This window comes from Callorhinus ursinus, unplaced genomic scaffold (assembly GCF_003265705.2).
Source record: "Callorhinus ursinus isolate GAN/ISIS: 27379988/994484 unplaced genomic scaffold, GSC_fseal_2.0 scaffold9, whole genome shotgun sequence".
NCBI lineage: Eukaryota > Metazoa > Chordata > Mammalia > Carnivora > Otariidae > Callorhinus > Callorhinus ursinus.
Genome location: NW_027397071.1, coordinates 54,566,733 through 54,581,624, shown reverse-complemented (window position 1 = coordinate 54,581,624; position 14,892 = coordinate 54,566,733). Strand labels below are relative to the sequence as shown.

The following is a 14,892-nucleotide window of genomic DNA, read 5'->3' as shown; positions in this document are numbered from 1 at the left end:
CGTGGTGGATGATCCTTTTAATGTATTGTTGGATCCTATTAGCTAGGATTTTGTTGAGAATTTTGGAATCCATATTCATCAGGGATATTGGTCTGAAATTCTCCTTTTTGATGGGGTCTTTGCCTCATTTGGGGATTAAGATAATGCTGGCCTCAAAGAATGAGTCTGGAAGCTTTCCTTCTGTTTCTATTTTTTGAAACAGCTTCAGAATAGGTATTATTTCTTCTTTGAATGTTTGGTAGAATTCCCCAGGGTATCCACTGGGTCCTGGACTCTTGTTTTTTAGGAGGTTTTTGATCATTGCTTCAATCTCGTTACTGGTTATTGGTCTACTGAGGTTGTCAATTTCTTCCTGTTTCAATCTTGGTAGTTTATAGGTTTCCAGGAAGGCAACCATTTCTTCCAGGTTGCTTAATTTATTGGCATAATTGCTGATAATAATTTCTGATAATTTTTCTATTTCCTTGGTGTTAGTCATGATCTCTCCTCTTTCATTCAAAATTTTATTAATTTGGGTCCTTTCTCTTTTCTTTTGGATAAGTCTGACCAGTGGTTTATCGATCTTATTAATTCTTTCAAGGAACCAGCTTCTAGTCTCGTTGATCTGCTCTACTGTATTCCTGGTTTCTAATTCATTGATCTCTGCTCTAATCTTATTTCTCTTCTAATGCATGGCTTAGGCATCGTTTGTTGCTTTTTCTCTAGTTCTTTAAGGTGTAAAGTGAGTTGGTGAATTCGGGATTTTTCTGTTTTGTTGAGCGAGGCTTGGATGGCTATGTATTTCCCCCTTAGGATCGCCTTTGCCATATTCCATAGGTTGTGGACCGATGTGTTTTTGTTCTCATTGGTTTCCATGAATTGTTTTAAGTTCTTCTTTGATTTCCTGGTTGACACAAACATCTTGAACAGAGTGGTCTTTAGTTTCCAAGTGTTTGAATTTCTTCCATATTTTTTCTTGTAATTGAGTTCCAGTTTTAAAGCACTATGGTCTGATAATATGAGGGAATAATCTCAATCTTTTGGTATCGGTTGAGACCTGATTTGTGATCCAGTATGCGGTCTATTCTGGAGAAAGTTCCGAGTGCGCTAGCAAAGAATGAGTATTCTGTTGTTTTAGGGTGGAATGTTCTGTATATATCTATGACGTCTATCTGGTCCAGTGTGTCATTCAAATCTCGTTTCATCATTGATTTTCTGCTTAGATGATCTGTCTATTGCTGAGAGTGGAGTATTGAGGTCTCTTACAATTAACGTATTATTATTAATATGACTATTTTCGTTAACAGTTGGCTTATATAGTTGGCTGCTCCCATGTTGGGGGGCGTAAATATTTACAATTGTTAGATCTTGTTGGATAGACTCTTTAAGAATGATATAGTGTCCTTCTGTGTCTCTATCAACAGTCTTTAGCTTAAAATCTAATTTGTCTGATGTAAGAATTGCTATCCCAGCTTTCTTGTGAGGTCTGTTGGCATGGAAGATGGATCTCCATCCCTTCACCCTCAGTCTGGATGTATCTTTAGGTTCAGAATGAGTCTCTTGTAGACAGCATATGGATGGGTCCTGTCTTTTTATCCAATCTTCAACCTTGTGCCGTTTTATGGGAGAGCATTTAGGCTGTCCACGTTGAGAGTGATTATTAAAAGATATGAATTTGGGCGCCTGGGTGGCTCAGTTGGTTAAGCGACTGCCTTCGGCTCAGGTCATGATCCTGGAGTCCCGGGATCGAGTCCCATGTCGGGCTCCTTGCTCAGCAGGGAGTCTGCTTCTCTCTCTGACCCTCTTCTCTCTCGTGCTATCTCTCATTCTCTCTCTCAAATAAATAAATAAAATCTTTAAAAAAAAAAAATAAAAAAATAAACATTTAAAAAAAAAAAATAAAATAAAAGATATGAATTTATTATCATCAGGTTCCCAGTGAAGTCCTTGTTTCTATAGACTGACTCTAATTTCTGTTCTATATCACTCTTGGGGTCTTTCTCCTTTTATAGAACCCCCTTAATATTTCTTGCAGGGCCGGCTTAGTGGTCACATATTCTTTCAGTTTCTGCTAGTCCTGGAAGCTCTGTATCTCTCCATCCATTCTAAATGACAGCCTTGCCATATAAAGTATTCTTGGCTGCATGCTCTTCTCGTTTAGTACCCTGAATATGTCTTGCCAGCCCTCTCTGGCTTGCCAGGTCTCTGTGGATAGTTCTGACGTTATTCTGATATTCCTCCCTCTGTACGTAAGGAATCTCTTCCCCTTAACTGCCCTTAAGATGGTTTCCTTGGTTCTAAGCTTTGTGAGTTTTACTATTACATGCCGGGGCATTGGTCTGTTCTCCTTGATCTTGGGAGGGGTCCTCTCTGCCTCTAAGACACGAATGTTTGTTTCATTCCCCAGATTAGGGAAGTTCTCAGACGATTTGCTCAAATATATCTTCTAGTCCTCTCTCTCTCTCCGCCCCCTCAGGGATCCCAATAATTCTGACACTGGAATGTTTCATGGCATCATTTATTTCTCTAATTCTGTTTTCATGGATTTTAAGCTGTTTCTTCCAGGCCTCCTCGTGTTCCCTCTTTTCTAAGAGATAGAGAATCTTAAGCAGACTCCATGCCCAGCACAGAGCCCAACACAGGGCTCAATCTCACCACCATGAGATCATGACCTGAGCCAAAATCAAGTTGGACGCCTAACCGAGTGAGCCACCCAGGATCCTCAAGGACCTGGAATATTTTAGATGTCTGGGTTCCACTAAGAACAAAGACAGGGGGTTGGACTGGCACAAAGCTTTGAGAGGTCCACAAAATCTCTGGCTGGGCTAATTGGTAAGGATCCTCTTCTGTACAAGGCCAGTCCACAAGGACTGGAAAAGTTTGGTTGTTTTTCAGTGTAAAGATACCAACTCAGAGTCAAGGAAAATGAATAGCCAGGGAAACTGGTCCCAAAGGAGAAAGAAGATTGAATCAGGAATAAAACATCTACCAAAAAAGAAGTCCAGAACCAGATGGCTTCACAAATGAATTCTACCAGACATTTAAAGAAGAATTAACACCAATTCTTGTCAAATTCACACAAAAAAGTTGACAGAGGGAACACTTCCAAAATCATTTTGCGAAGTCAGCATTATTCTGATATCAAAGCCAGACAAAGACACTAAGAAAACTACACACCCAATATACTGAAAAACACAGATTCAAAATCCCTCAACAAAATACTAGCAAACCAAACTCAACAGCACACTGAAAGAATTGTACAACAGGGAGAGCAGGGGGAAAAATGGCAGAGTAGGAAGATCCTAAAATTATCTCCCGCCATGGATATATCAAAGCAACAACTACTGCCAACTCACTGTGAAAATGACCTGAAGACTGGCAGAACAAATCTTCCACAGCTAATGGCATAAAGAGAAGGCCACAACAAGAAATGAAGGAGGGACTTAGACACCACAAGGAAGCAAATCTCTGGCACAGCAACCAGTCAGGAGGAGAAATAATAACAAGTATGGAAGAGGAAGGGGATTAGGCCTAACACAGGGCACTTCCAGGCCTAAGGACCTGAACCAAGAAGACAAATCCCCATAATATCTAGCTTTGAAAATCAATGGGGCTTAACTCCAAGGGAGCCAGAAGGCTACAGGAAACCAAGTCTCTGTGCTTAAAAGGCCAATCCACTATGTTGCTCAGTCAGAGACCGAGCACAGAAGCACCAATTTGAAAAGTCTTTGTTAAACATGAAGGAGATTTATTGTCTAATTTTAGGATGTATGCAAGAGAGGCAGGAATCTGCAGATTTCTCTGGGAACAGAAGTGATGATAGGCTCCATTCTTCTTGCCCTCCTTTAGCCTAGCTAGCAGGATGCTTGCAGAAGCCAGTTCTGACACTCTCCATCACCTTGCTAGCACCATTTTCCCCATTGCAGCATTTCCCTATAGACCCATCCCAGCAGGCACCACTCCGAAGCAGCACAAGCCCTGCCACATGGTAAATAGCCAGGCCAGGAGCAGTGCCCCGCTAAAGTGACTCCTGACTGGAGGAGGGTAGAAGCAAATGCCACCCTCCAGCATGCCTACAGTATCTAGAGCTAGGTTTACGCCCTCCCACCAATGCACCCACAACAATCACAGCAGAGAGCTAGGTTGAGGGCTGGCCTTATCCACCAGCATACCCACAGTGACTAGAGCCAATCCTCAGCCAGCTGCACCAGGGGCAAGCCATGTCCACCAGTGTGTCCACAGTAGTTTCAGCCAGTCATTGCTGACAGGCAGGCAAAAGGCCAGCTCCAGACACCAAGACATCCTCAGTACTCACAACCAAGCCACAACAGGAGAGTGCATACAGCTCACACAGGTGATACCCATGGAGCACCTGTTTCTGGCAACCAGGAGGGATTGAGCTACTGGGAACTACATGACACCTTTCACATAACACTACTACTTTCAAGACCAAGAGACATACCTGACCTAGTTAATACACAGAAACAAACACAGAGAGTCAGACAAAATGAGAAGACTGAGGAATATGTTCCAAACAAAAGAACAAAACAAAAAGAGCTATATGAAATGGAGATAAGTAATCTATCTTATATGATACAGTTCAAAGTAATGGTCATAAAGATATTCACCACGCTTAAGAGAAAAATGGATAAATTCACTGAGAACTTCAATGAAAATAGAAAATATAAAAAAGAGCCAATCAGAGCTGAAGCATACAATAACTGAAATGAAGAAAACACTAGAAGGAATCAAAAGCAGATCAGAGGATGCAGAAGAACAGATCAGAGATCTGGAAGACTGGATAATGGAAAGCAACCAAGCTGAACAGGAAAACGAAAAAATAATTTAAAAATGAAGATATGGCACAAAAAAAGACATGTAGATCAATGGAAAATAAAGGAAAGCCCAGAAATAAACCTGTGTTTATATGGTCAATTAATCTATGACAAAGGAGGAAAAAATATACAATGGAGAAAAGATAGTCTCTTCAATAAATGGTGCTGAGAAAACTGGACAGCAAGATGCAAAAGAATGAAACTGTACCACTTTCTAATACCATACACAAAAGTAAACTCAAAATGGATTAAAGACCTAAATGTGAGACCTGAAAACATAAAAATCCTGTAAGAGAACACAGGCAGTGATTTAATATTGGCCACAGCAATATTTTTCTAGGTATGTCTCCTAAGGCAAGGGAAACAAAAGCAAAAACAAACTACTGGGACTACATTAACACAGAAAGCTTTTGTAGAGAGGAGGATACCATTAACAAACCAAAAACTCAACCTACTGAATGGGAGAAGATATTTACAAATGATATACCTGATAAGGGGTAAATATCCAAAATATATAAAGAACTTATACAACTCAACACCGAAAAACCCCCAAACAATCCAATTAAAAAACGGGCAGAGGACGTGAACAGACCTTTATCCAAAGAAGACATATAAATGGTCAACAAACACATGCAAAACTGTTCAACATCACTAATCATCAGTGAAATACAAAAAGAAAGCACAACGACATATCACCACATACCTTTAAGAAAGGCTAAAAATAAATCAAGAAATAACAAGTGTTGGTGAGGATGTGGAGTAAAAGGAACCCTCATGCACTGCTGGTGGGAATACAAATTGGTGCAGCCACTGTGGAAAACAGTATAAAGGTTTCTCAAAAAATTAAAAATAGAAATACCATATTATCTAATAATTCTACTGGGTATTTATGCAAAGAAAACAAAAATGCTAATTTGAAAAGATATATGCACCCTATGTTTGCAGCCAAAGTGTCCATCGATAGATAAATGGATAAAGAAAATGTGATATATATACACAATGGAATATTACACAGACTTAAGAAAGGATGAGACCTTGCTATTTGTGACAACCCAGAAAGGCCTAGAGGGTACCACGCTAAGTGAAAAAAGTCAGATTGAGAGAGACAAATACCATATAATTTCACTTAATGTGGAATCTAAAACAAATGAATAAATAAACAAAAAGCAGAATCAGATCTGCAAATACAGATAACAACCTGATGGTTGCTGGAGGGAAGTAGGTAGAGGAATAAACAACATGGACGAAGGAGAATGAGGGATATAGGCTTCCAATTATGGAATGAATAAGTCACAGGAATAAAAGGCACAGCACATGAAATACAGTCAGTGCTACTGTAAGAGCACTGTATAATGACAGACTGTAGCTACATTTGTGGTGGGCATGGCATAACACATAGATATTGAATCACTATGTTGTACACCTAAAACTAATACAACATTGTGCATCAACTGTACTCAAATTAAAAAATTAAAAATTAAAAAGTTTTAAAATGAGGATAAGTTAAGGCACTTCTGGAACAACATTAAGCATACTAATATTTGCATTATAGGGGTCCCAGAAGGAGAAGAGAGAGAGAAAGGGACAGAAAACTTGCTTGAAGAAATAATAGCTAAAAACTTCCCAAAGCTAGGTAAGGAAACAGACATTCAGGTACAGGAAGCCAAGAGAGCCCCAAACAAGACGAACTCAAGGAGGTCCACCAAGACAAATAATAATTAAAATTAAAAGATAAAGAGAGAATCTTAGAAGCTTCAAAAGAAAAGCAAACAGTTACATACAAGGAAAACTGTGTAAGGCTATGAGGTGATTATTCAGAAGAACTAGGCCAGAAGAAAGTAGTATTATATATTCAAAATGCTAAAAAGAAAATACCTACAACCGGGAATATTCTACTTGGCAAGGTTATCATTCAGAAATGGAGTGATAAAGAATTTCCCAGACAAACAGAAGCTCATCACTACTAAAGAGGCCTTGCAAAAAATATTGAATAGTCTTCTTTAAGTGGAAAACAAAAGGCCACAACTAGAAGAAAGTTATGGAAGAAAAAAATTTTACTGGTAAAAATAAACATATACTTAATAAGCATACATCTATATGTTGCTTATAAAAGACTCACTTCAGGCCTAAAGACACATAAAGACTGACAGTAAAGGGATAGAAAAGATACTCCATGCAAAAGTAAGCAAAAAAAAAAAAAAAATTGGTTACCAATACTTATGTTAGACAAAACAGACTCTAAACCAGAGAGTGTAATAAGAGACAAAGGAGGGCATTACATAATGATAAAGAGGTAAGTCCAATAAGAGGATGTAACAGTTGTAAATATCTATGCACTCAACATAGGACATATAGAATGGGGAAAAGGTAGTCTCTTCAAAAAATGATGCTGGACGGCTACATGCAAAAGAATGAGACTGGACCACTTTCTTATGGCATATACAAAAATAAACTCAAAATGGATTAAAGACCTAAATACAAGACTTGAAACCATAAAACTCCTTCAAGAAAACATAGGCAGCAATCTCCTTTATATCAGCCTTAGCAATATTGTTCTGGATATGTCTCCTCCAAGGAAATCAAAGGCAAAAATACACTACTGAGATGGCATCAAACTGAGAAGCTTTTTCACAGTATAGGAAACCATCAGCAAAATGAAAAGGTAACCTACTAAATGGAGAAGATAATTCCAAATGATATAACTGATAAGGGGTTAATATCCAAAGTCTATGAAGAACTCATACAATGCAACACCAAAAAAAATCCAATTAACAAAAATGCAGAGGACGTGAAAATACATTTTTCCATAGAAGACATACAAATGGTCAACAGACACATGAAAAGATGCTCAACATCACTAATCATCAAGGAAATGCAAATTAAAACCACTATAAGATATCACCTCACACCAGTTAGAAGTTAGTATCACAAAGACAAGAAATAACACATGTTGGCAAAGATGTGAAGAAGAGGAAACCCTCGTGCACTGTTGGTGGCAATGTAAGCTGGTGCAACTACTATGAAAAACAGTATAAAGGTTCCTAAAAAAATAAAAATAGAGATACCATATGACTCAGTAATTTCACTTCTGGGGATTTACTCAAAAAAAAAAAATGAAAACACTAATTCACAATAGACAAGATATAGAAGCAACTTAAATGTCCATCAACAGATGAATAAAGACGATATGGTATATATACACAGTGGAATATTACTCAACCATAAAAAGAATTAAATCTTGCCATTCATGGCAACATGGATGGACTTAGAGGATGTTATGCTAAGCGAACTAAGTCAGAGAAACACAAATACCGTGATTTCACTTAATACAGAATCTATAAAACAAAACAAATGAACAAACAACAACAACAACAAAAAACAGAAACAGACTCATAAATACACAGAACTGATGGTTGCCAGTGGGGAAGGATTGGAGGAATAGGAAAAATAGATGAATAGGTACAAAATTCCAGTTATAAATAAGTCACGAAGATGAAAAGTAAAGTATAGGGAATATAGTCAATAATATTGTAATAACTTTGAATGGTGACAGATTATAATTACACTTATCACGATGAGCACTGTGTAATGTATACAATCGTTGAATCACTATGTTGTATGCCTGAAATTAACGTCGACTATACTTCAGTTAAATTTTTTTAATTTTAAAAATTATACTCTGCCTGAAAAAACAAATCATACACTATGACTAAGATTTACTTCTAGGATGCAAGGCTGATTCACCATACAAAAATCAAGTAATGCAATACACTATGTTAAAACAAAATGAAGGATAAAACTTACATGATCACCTCAATAGATACAGAAAAAGCATCTGATAAACTTCAACACCTTTTCATTTAAAAAACAAAAGTCAACAAACTAGGAATAGAAGGCAATTACTTTAACATAATAAAAGCCATATATGAAAAAAAACCCTAGCAAACAACATACTCAATGGTGAAAAACAAAATTTTTCCTCTAAGATCAAGAACACTCTTGTCACTTCTATTCAACACGGTACCAGAACTAGCAACAGCAATTACGCAAAAAGAAGAAAAAGTACACAAATCAGGAAAAAAAGAAGTAAAATTATCTCAGTTTGCAGATGGCATGATCTTATATGTAGAAAACACATCTAAAGATGCCACAGAAGAAAACTGCTGGAATAAATGAATTCACCAAAGTTGCAGGTTACAAAATCAACATATAAAACATATAAAATTCAGTTGTGTTTCTATACACTTAATAACAAACTATCTGAAAATAATCGAACTTAGCATCAACACAATAAAATACTTAGGAATAAACTAAAAGGATCAAAGACTTACATACTACAAACTATAAAACAATGATCAAAGAAATGAAAGAACATACAAATAAATTCAAAGATACCCTGTGCTCATGGATTGGAAGACTTAATGTTGTTAAAATCCCCATGGTACTCAAAGCAATACAATACAATTTCTACCAATAGCCCAACGGCAATTTTTACAGGAACAGAAAAAACAATCCTAGGGGCGCCTGGGTGGCTCAGTTGGTTAAGTGGCTGCCTTTGGCTTGGGTCATGATCCCGGGGTCCTGGGATCGAGCCCCACATGTCAAGCTCCCTGTTCAACGGGGAACCTGTTTCTCCCTCTCCCTCTGCCCCCCTCTCGTGCTCTCTCACTATCTCAAATATATAAAATCTTTCTTTAAAAAAATCCTAAAATTCACAAAGAACCACAAAAGATCCCCAAAAGGCAAAATAATCTTAAGAAAGAAGAAGATAGGTAGAGGCATCATACTTCCTGATTTTAAAATATATTACAAAGCTACAATAATTAAAACAGAATGATACTGGCACAAAGACAGACATACAGACCATCTGAACAGAATAGAGCCCAGAAATAAACTTAAGCATATCCAGTCAAGTGATCTTTGACAAAAGTGCCAAAAAATATACAATGGGCAAAGGATAGTCGCTTCATTAAACAGTGTTGGGAAACTGGGTATCAACATGTAAAACAATGAAAGTGGACCCTCACTTTACACCACAGACAAAAATCAAATCAAAACGAATTAAAACCTTAAACATAGAACCTGAAACATGTGAAACTCCTCAAAGAAAACGGGAAAAAACTTCATGACACTGGTCTTGGCAATGATTTCTTGGAAATGACACCCAAAGCACAAGCAACAAAAGCAAAACCTGACACATGGGACTACATCAAACTGAAAAGCTTCTGCACAATAAAGCAAATAATTAACAGAGTGAAAAGGCAACCTACAGGATGGGAGAAAATATTTGCATATCATACAACTAATAAAGGTTAATATTTAATACATAGAACTCTTACAACTCAATAACAAAAAATAAAAAACAAATAAAACAATTGAAATTGGGCAAAAAACTTAGTCCTCCAAAAACAATATACAAATGACCAATAGGTATATTTAGAAATCTCATCACTAACCATCAGGGTAAAGGAAATCAAAACTACAATGAGAGATCACCACACATCTGTCAGAAAGGCTAGGATTTAATAAGTAAGTAAGTGTTAGTGAGAACACAGAGAAAAGTGGAACCCTAGTACACTATCAGTGGGAATGTAAAATAGTACAGCCACTACAGAATACACTATGTAGGTTTCTCAAAAAGCTAAAAATAGAACTATTATATGATCCAGCATTCCCACTCATGGGTACTTATATAAAGGAACTGAAAGCAGGATCTCAAAGAGATATCAGCACTCTTATGGTCACTGCAGCATTATTCATAACAACCAAGATGTGGGAACAATCTAAACGTCCATCAGTGGAAAAATGGATAAAGAAAAGTAGTATATACATACAGTGAAATATTACTCAGTTTCTAATCCTGCCATATGCACAATATGGATGAACTTTGAGGAAACTATGCTAAGTGAAATAAACCTAGTCACAAAAGGACAAATACAGCATGATTCCACTTATGTGAGGCATTTAAAATAGTCAAACTCATATAAGCAGAGGGTAGATGGTGGTTGCCAGGAGCTGGGAATAGGGAGATACGAAGTTGCTGTTCAAAAGGTAGAAAGTTTCAGTGGTACAAGATGAATAAATTCTAAAGATATGCTGTACCACACCATGCCTATAGTTAATAGTACTGTATTATACACTTAAAAATATGTTAAGATGGTAGATCTCATGTTAAATATTCTTGCTACAATAAAAAAAGATAAAATGATAATTATAGATCAAAACAGAAATATTTAGAAAATAAATATTCAGCCCATCACAAGCCTAACTCACTTGCCTCAATACAAACTATGGCAGGGGTGCCTGTGTGGCTCAGTTGGTTGAGTGTCCAACTCTTGATTCTGGCTCAGGTCATGACCTCAGGGTCCTAGGACTTAGCCCTGTGTCAGGCTCTGCATTTGGCATGGAGTCTGCTTGAGATTCTCTCCCTCTCCCTCTGCCCCTCCCCCTACTTGCGTGCTCTCTTCTCCCTCTCTAAAATAAATAAAATCTTTAAAAAATAATTATGGCAAAGTAAGGAACTTGTGTTTACCAAGTGTCTGCAAGTACATTGAGAAAAGGTGGGATAATTTCTAGACAAGGTTTTCTTCTTAAAATAGAACTAGTAACGGTCAGAGTTGACCAGTGAAAAATAAGAAAATATGTCTCAGTGAAATACATTGGTCCTGGAATACTTTTTGAGGCATTAATACTGGGACAATGGGAAAAGCAAAAACAGAAAGACTGGGTTCAAAATACCACTTATTTTATTTAACCTAATAATCATTTACATGGAACTAAATGCCAGGTATTGTTCTAAGCGTAAGACAAATATCAACTCACTGAGTCATCATAACAAACTTTTGAGGTAAGTACTATTATTACACTCATTTTACAGATCAGAGGAAGAAACCAAGGCCCACAGAAGTCAAGTAATTTGTTGAAAGTAACATAACTCGTATGTGACAGAGTCAGGATTTAAACACAAGTAGAATGGTTGAAATGTTTGTGACTTTGGGCCAATAACTTAGTCTCCAGGAGTCTCAAATTCATCTGTAAAAATGAAATGAAAGCAGGGGATCATTAGGATTAAATGTGATAACTCTTGTAGTCAGCCTAGATCCAGAACACAGTGGATACTATTTCTACTCTTACCTTCCCCTGGTGAGCAGCCAATATTGCAGGATGTTAGGTTTGGTGGTAAGTGATGATATCACAAATTTACAACTATAGAAGGATTTAGTTTAATTCAGCCTATAGTATCAACATGCATGAATATGCATTAAGGGACATATTAATCAAAAAACAATTTGCTACTATTCAACTAGAAACTCAGTGGGATATGATAGTCATAAGAGTACAATAGAAGAGCTATATTCTTATATCTGAACATTTTCCAACGCCAAAACAATGCCAGAAAAAAAAATGTACAAATAAATCCAGACCGAGTATATCCTACCTATAGCCAAAATTTTCATTAAAAATGTAACAAAAGCATCTCTGAATTTTGCTTTCTATCCACATAGACTCTCCAACAAAACTCCTGCCAGCCATAACCTAAGAGGTAAAGTCTGACATTAACAGTTCTGAGTCATTTTTCGGAATGCCATTAACAGCTTATGCTTGTCTCAGTCCTTGTGACATCCTCTCCTATAGTTCACAAAGACAAGTGGTAGGGAAAATAGTCGTCACAGATAATACTAGGACTATAGCAGAAGGGTAGTTGGACTCCTAGAGGTAGAAGAATACACTGAGGCTATTTTAAGATATGATTTAAAGGGACCAAACAGATTCTTAAAAATGGTGATCTTAGGGGCAGTGTGGCAGAAAACCAAAATTGTTCTGGTGCATTAAGATATTACAGAAAGTTCCACTTCAGAAACAAATGCACTTTTATCATAGGAGGGAAAAGTCTTACTATCTGTGAGACCTTTGGCAGGTTACTTAGTTTCTCTATCCCTGAGTTTCATCTATAAGATGAGGATAATAACACCTATACTTCACAGGGTTGTTATGAAAACTACAGAGTTAACCCATGCAAGCAGACCAGCGCCCTGCACATAGAGATGTTAGTTAACATTACTGCCAGTGTTGTCAATGTCATCACCACTGTCACCATCATCTGCCAGGAAACTGGTTCTCCCAGTCTCTCACTTCAATACATTCATTTTCCCAATACCTCTGATGGCATCACTAACTAAAGCTCACTTTACAGTGGAACCAACATTTTCCGTCAATACTTAAAAATTGCTCTTTTCCAACTGAACGTGACATAGTCTTGAGATGGTTTCAGCTAAACCAATTTCATTATCTGCCATTCCCTCCCATTAAAAACAAAACAAAACCAAAAACCCTTGACTTACCAAAACTATTTTATATGCCCTAACAAGGAGAAACAGGAAGACTTGCTTCATTTTGTAAATTCATTTCATTTTAAAGTTTTTTGCATCTTTTGACTGATGTCAATCTTTTGATTGATGTCAATCATGTCAGTTCATCAGTCAATAAAGTTTTAATAAACTTTCATGTACAAATTTTTCCCTATCCTAAAGTTTTATCATAAGAGTCAACATTTAGAGCTAAAAATCATTGCAACTAAAAAATGAACTGAATACACAACATTCCGTCTCATTTGTCTAGGTGATACAATGAGGCTCAAATAAGATGTAATACATGATATATGCTTTATGAAAATTTACATAACACACCTAGTAAAGGAGATGTTCTCCCCATTTACTGATTTTTATCCTTAAATCACTAAGCAAAGCACCTAAGGTATTAACCTAAATAGAACACAAAAACAGTCAGTTTGCTATGACAAGGGCTGAGATTACCAACCTGGGAAACTCTGAGACCTGGACATGGGCTCTTCCTAACTAGGTGCATTTTATGGGACAAATCACTTCACCTCTTTGGACCCTAATTTCCTTATCTGTAAAAGGAGAATGTAGATTAGATTATCTCCAACTTTCCTTCCTGCTCCAAAAGTCTATGATTTTAACCTATTACTTACAGAAATTTTAGAATTTTGATTTTATTTCTGTGATGAAAGTAGATTCTGTTTATTACCTATTTCTGTCACTAGATGGTGCTATCTGCATAGTTATTCAGGCTACTTGAAGAAACCTGGCAGCATCTCTCAACAGGAACACTTAACAAACTTTGGGACTCTCCAGGCCATTATAGGGTATTTAAGATCTCTGTCCCCATCCCCCACCACCGCATGACCATGAAACACCAGCAATCTCTTCTACCCTAATCACTGTGACAATCACAATCATATACAGTGCCCTACTAAAAGGCTGCTCCTGCGTTAAAACCACTGAAACAAAATTAGTTTCCTTTTTCATATTTAAGAAACAGATACTAAAAAATAAAAATGATTTGGCTGTTAGTGAAACCAGTCATCTATATAAATGGCTGTAAAGTGTCAAGTTATCTTTACAGTGACAAATGAATACACACACACACACAAAATCAAATAATTTGATTGTCAGCTGGTAACTGGACATCTAGTTATTATTCTGTGGGTAAATCACACCTTAGTCCAACCAGTTTTTACCAACCCTATATTAGTCTTTCTGATAATTTATATAATGATAAACTAAATGTCTTATAAATGAAAAATTAAAACTATAAAAATATACAAAATAAACTCACACCCAATAACAAAGCACAACGAGAGAGCACTCTAAGGGAGGCAAGCTGCCTATTTTCAAAGAGGCTTCCTGAGTAACTTGATTTTAATGAATTTTCCATATCCTGTTTAGTCGTGGCCTTAAAATCTCATAACTCTAAGGGGACAGCACATGACCAATAGATCCATCTCACAGGAACAGTTCCCATTAACCAAGGTCACAAGATTAATATAAAAGCAGAATATCAACTTATTAATGTGTGGCCATAACTATAACTGCCCAAACTACCAAGGGCACAGGGCATCTGCATCCTCAAGTCATCATGTTCTTTCTCTTTTAGCATGATACAAAGGAAGCCAAGTTATAATGAGAAGGTTGCCTAATAAGGACAGAATTAGGAATAAGATAATTGCATTCTGTGATTTGAATATTAAATGTCAAGAAGTCAAGAAAGTCTGATC

General features: G+C 36.9%; 1 protein-coding gene across 1 annotated transcript in view; it reads right to left on the bottom strand.

Moving 5' to 3' along the window:
* The window catches only part of OMA1 (OMA1 zinc metallopeptidase), an 81,353-nt gene that overhangs the window by 34,928 nt on the left and 31,533 nt on the right, over window positions 1-14,892 (bottom strand). Inside the window, exon 8 of the mRNA XM_025871725.2 lies at window positions 11,778-11,846. Coding sequence (XP_025727510.2) covers window positions 11,778-11,846 — 69 coding nt within the window. The remainder of the gene's footprint in view (window positions 1-11,777; window positions 11,847-14,892) is intronic.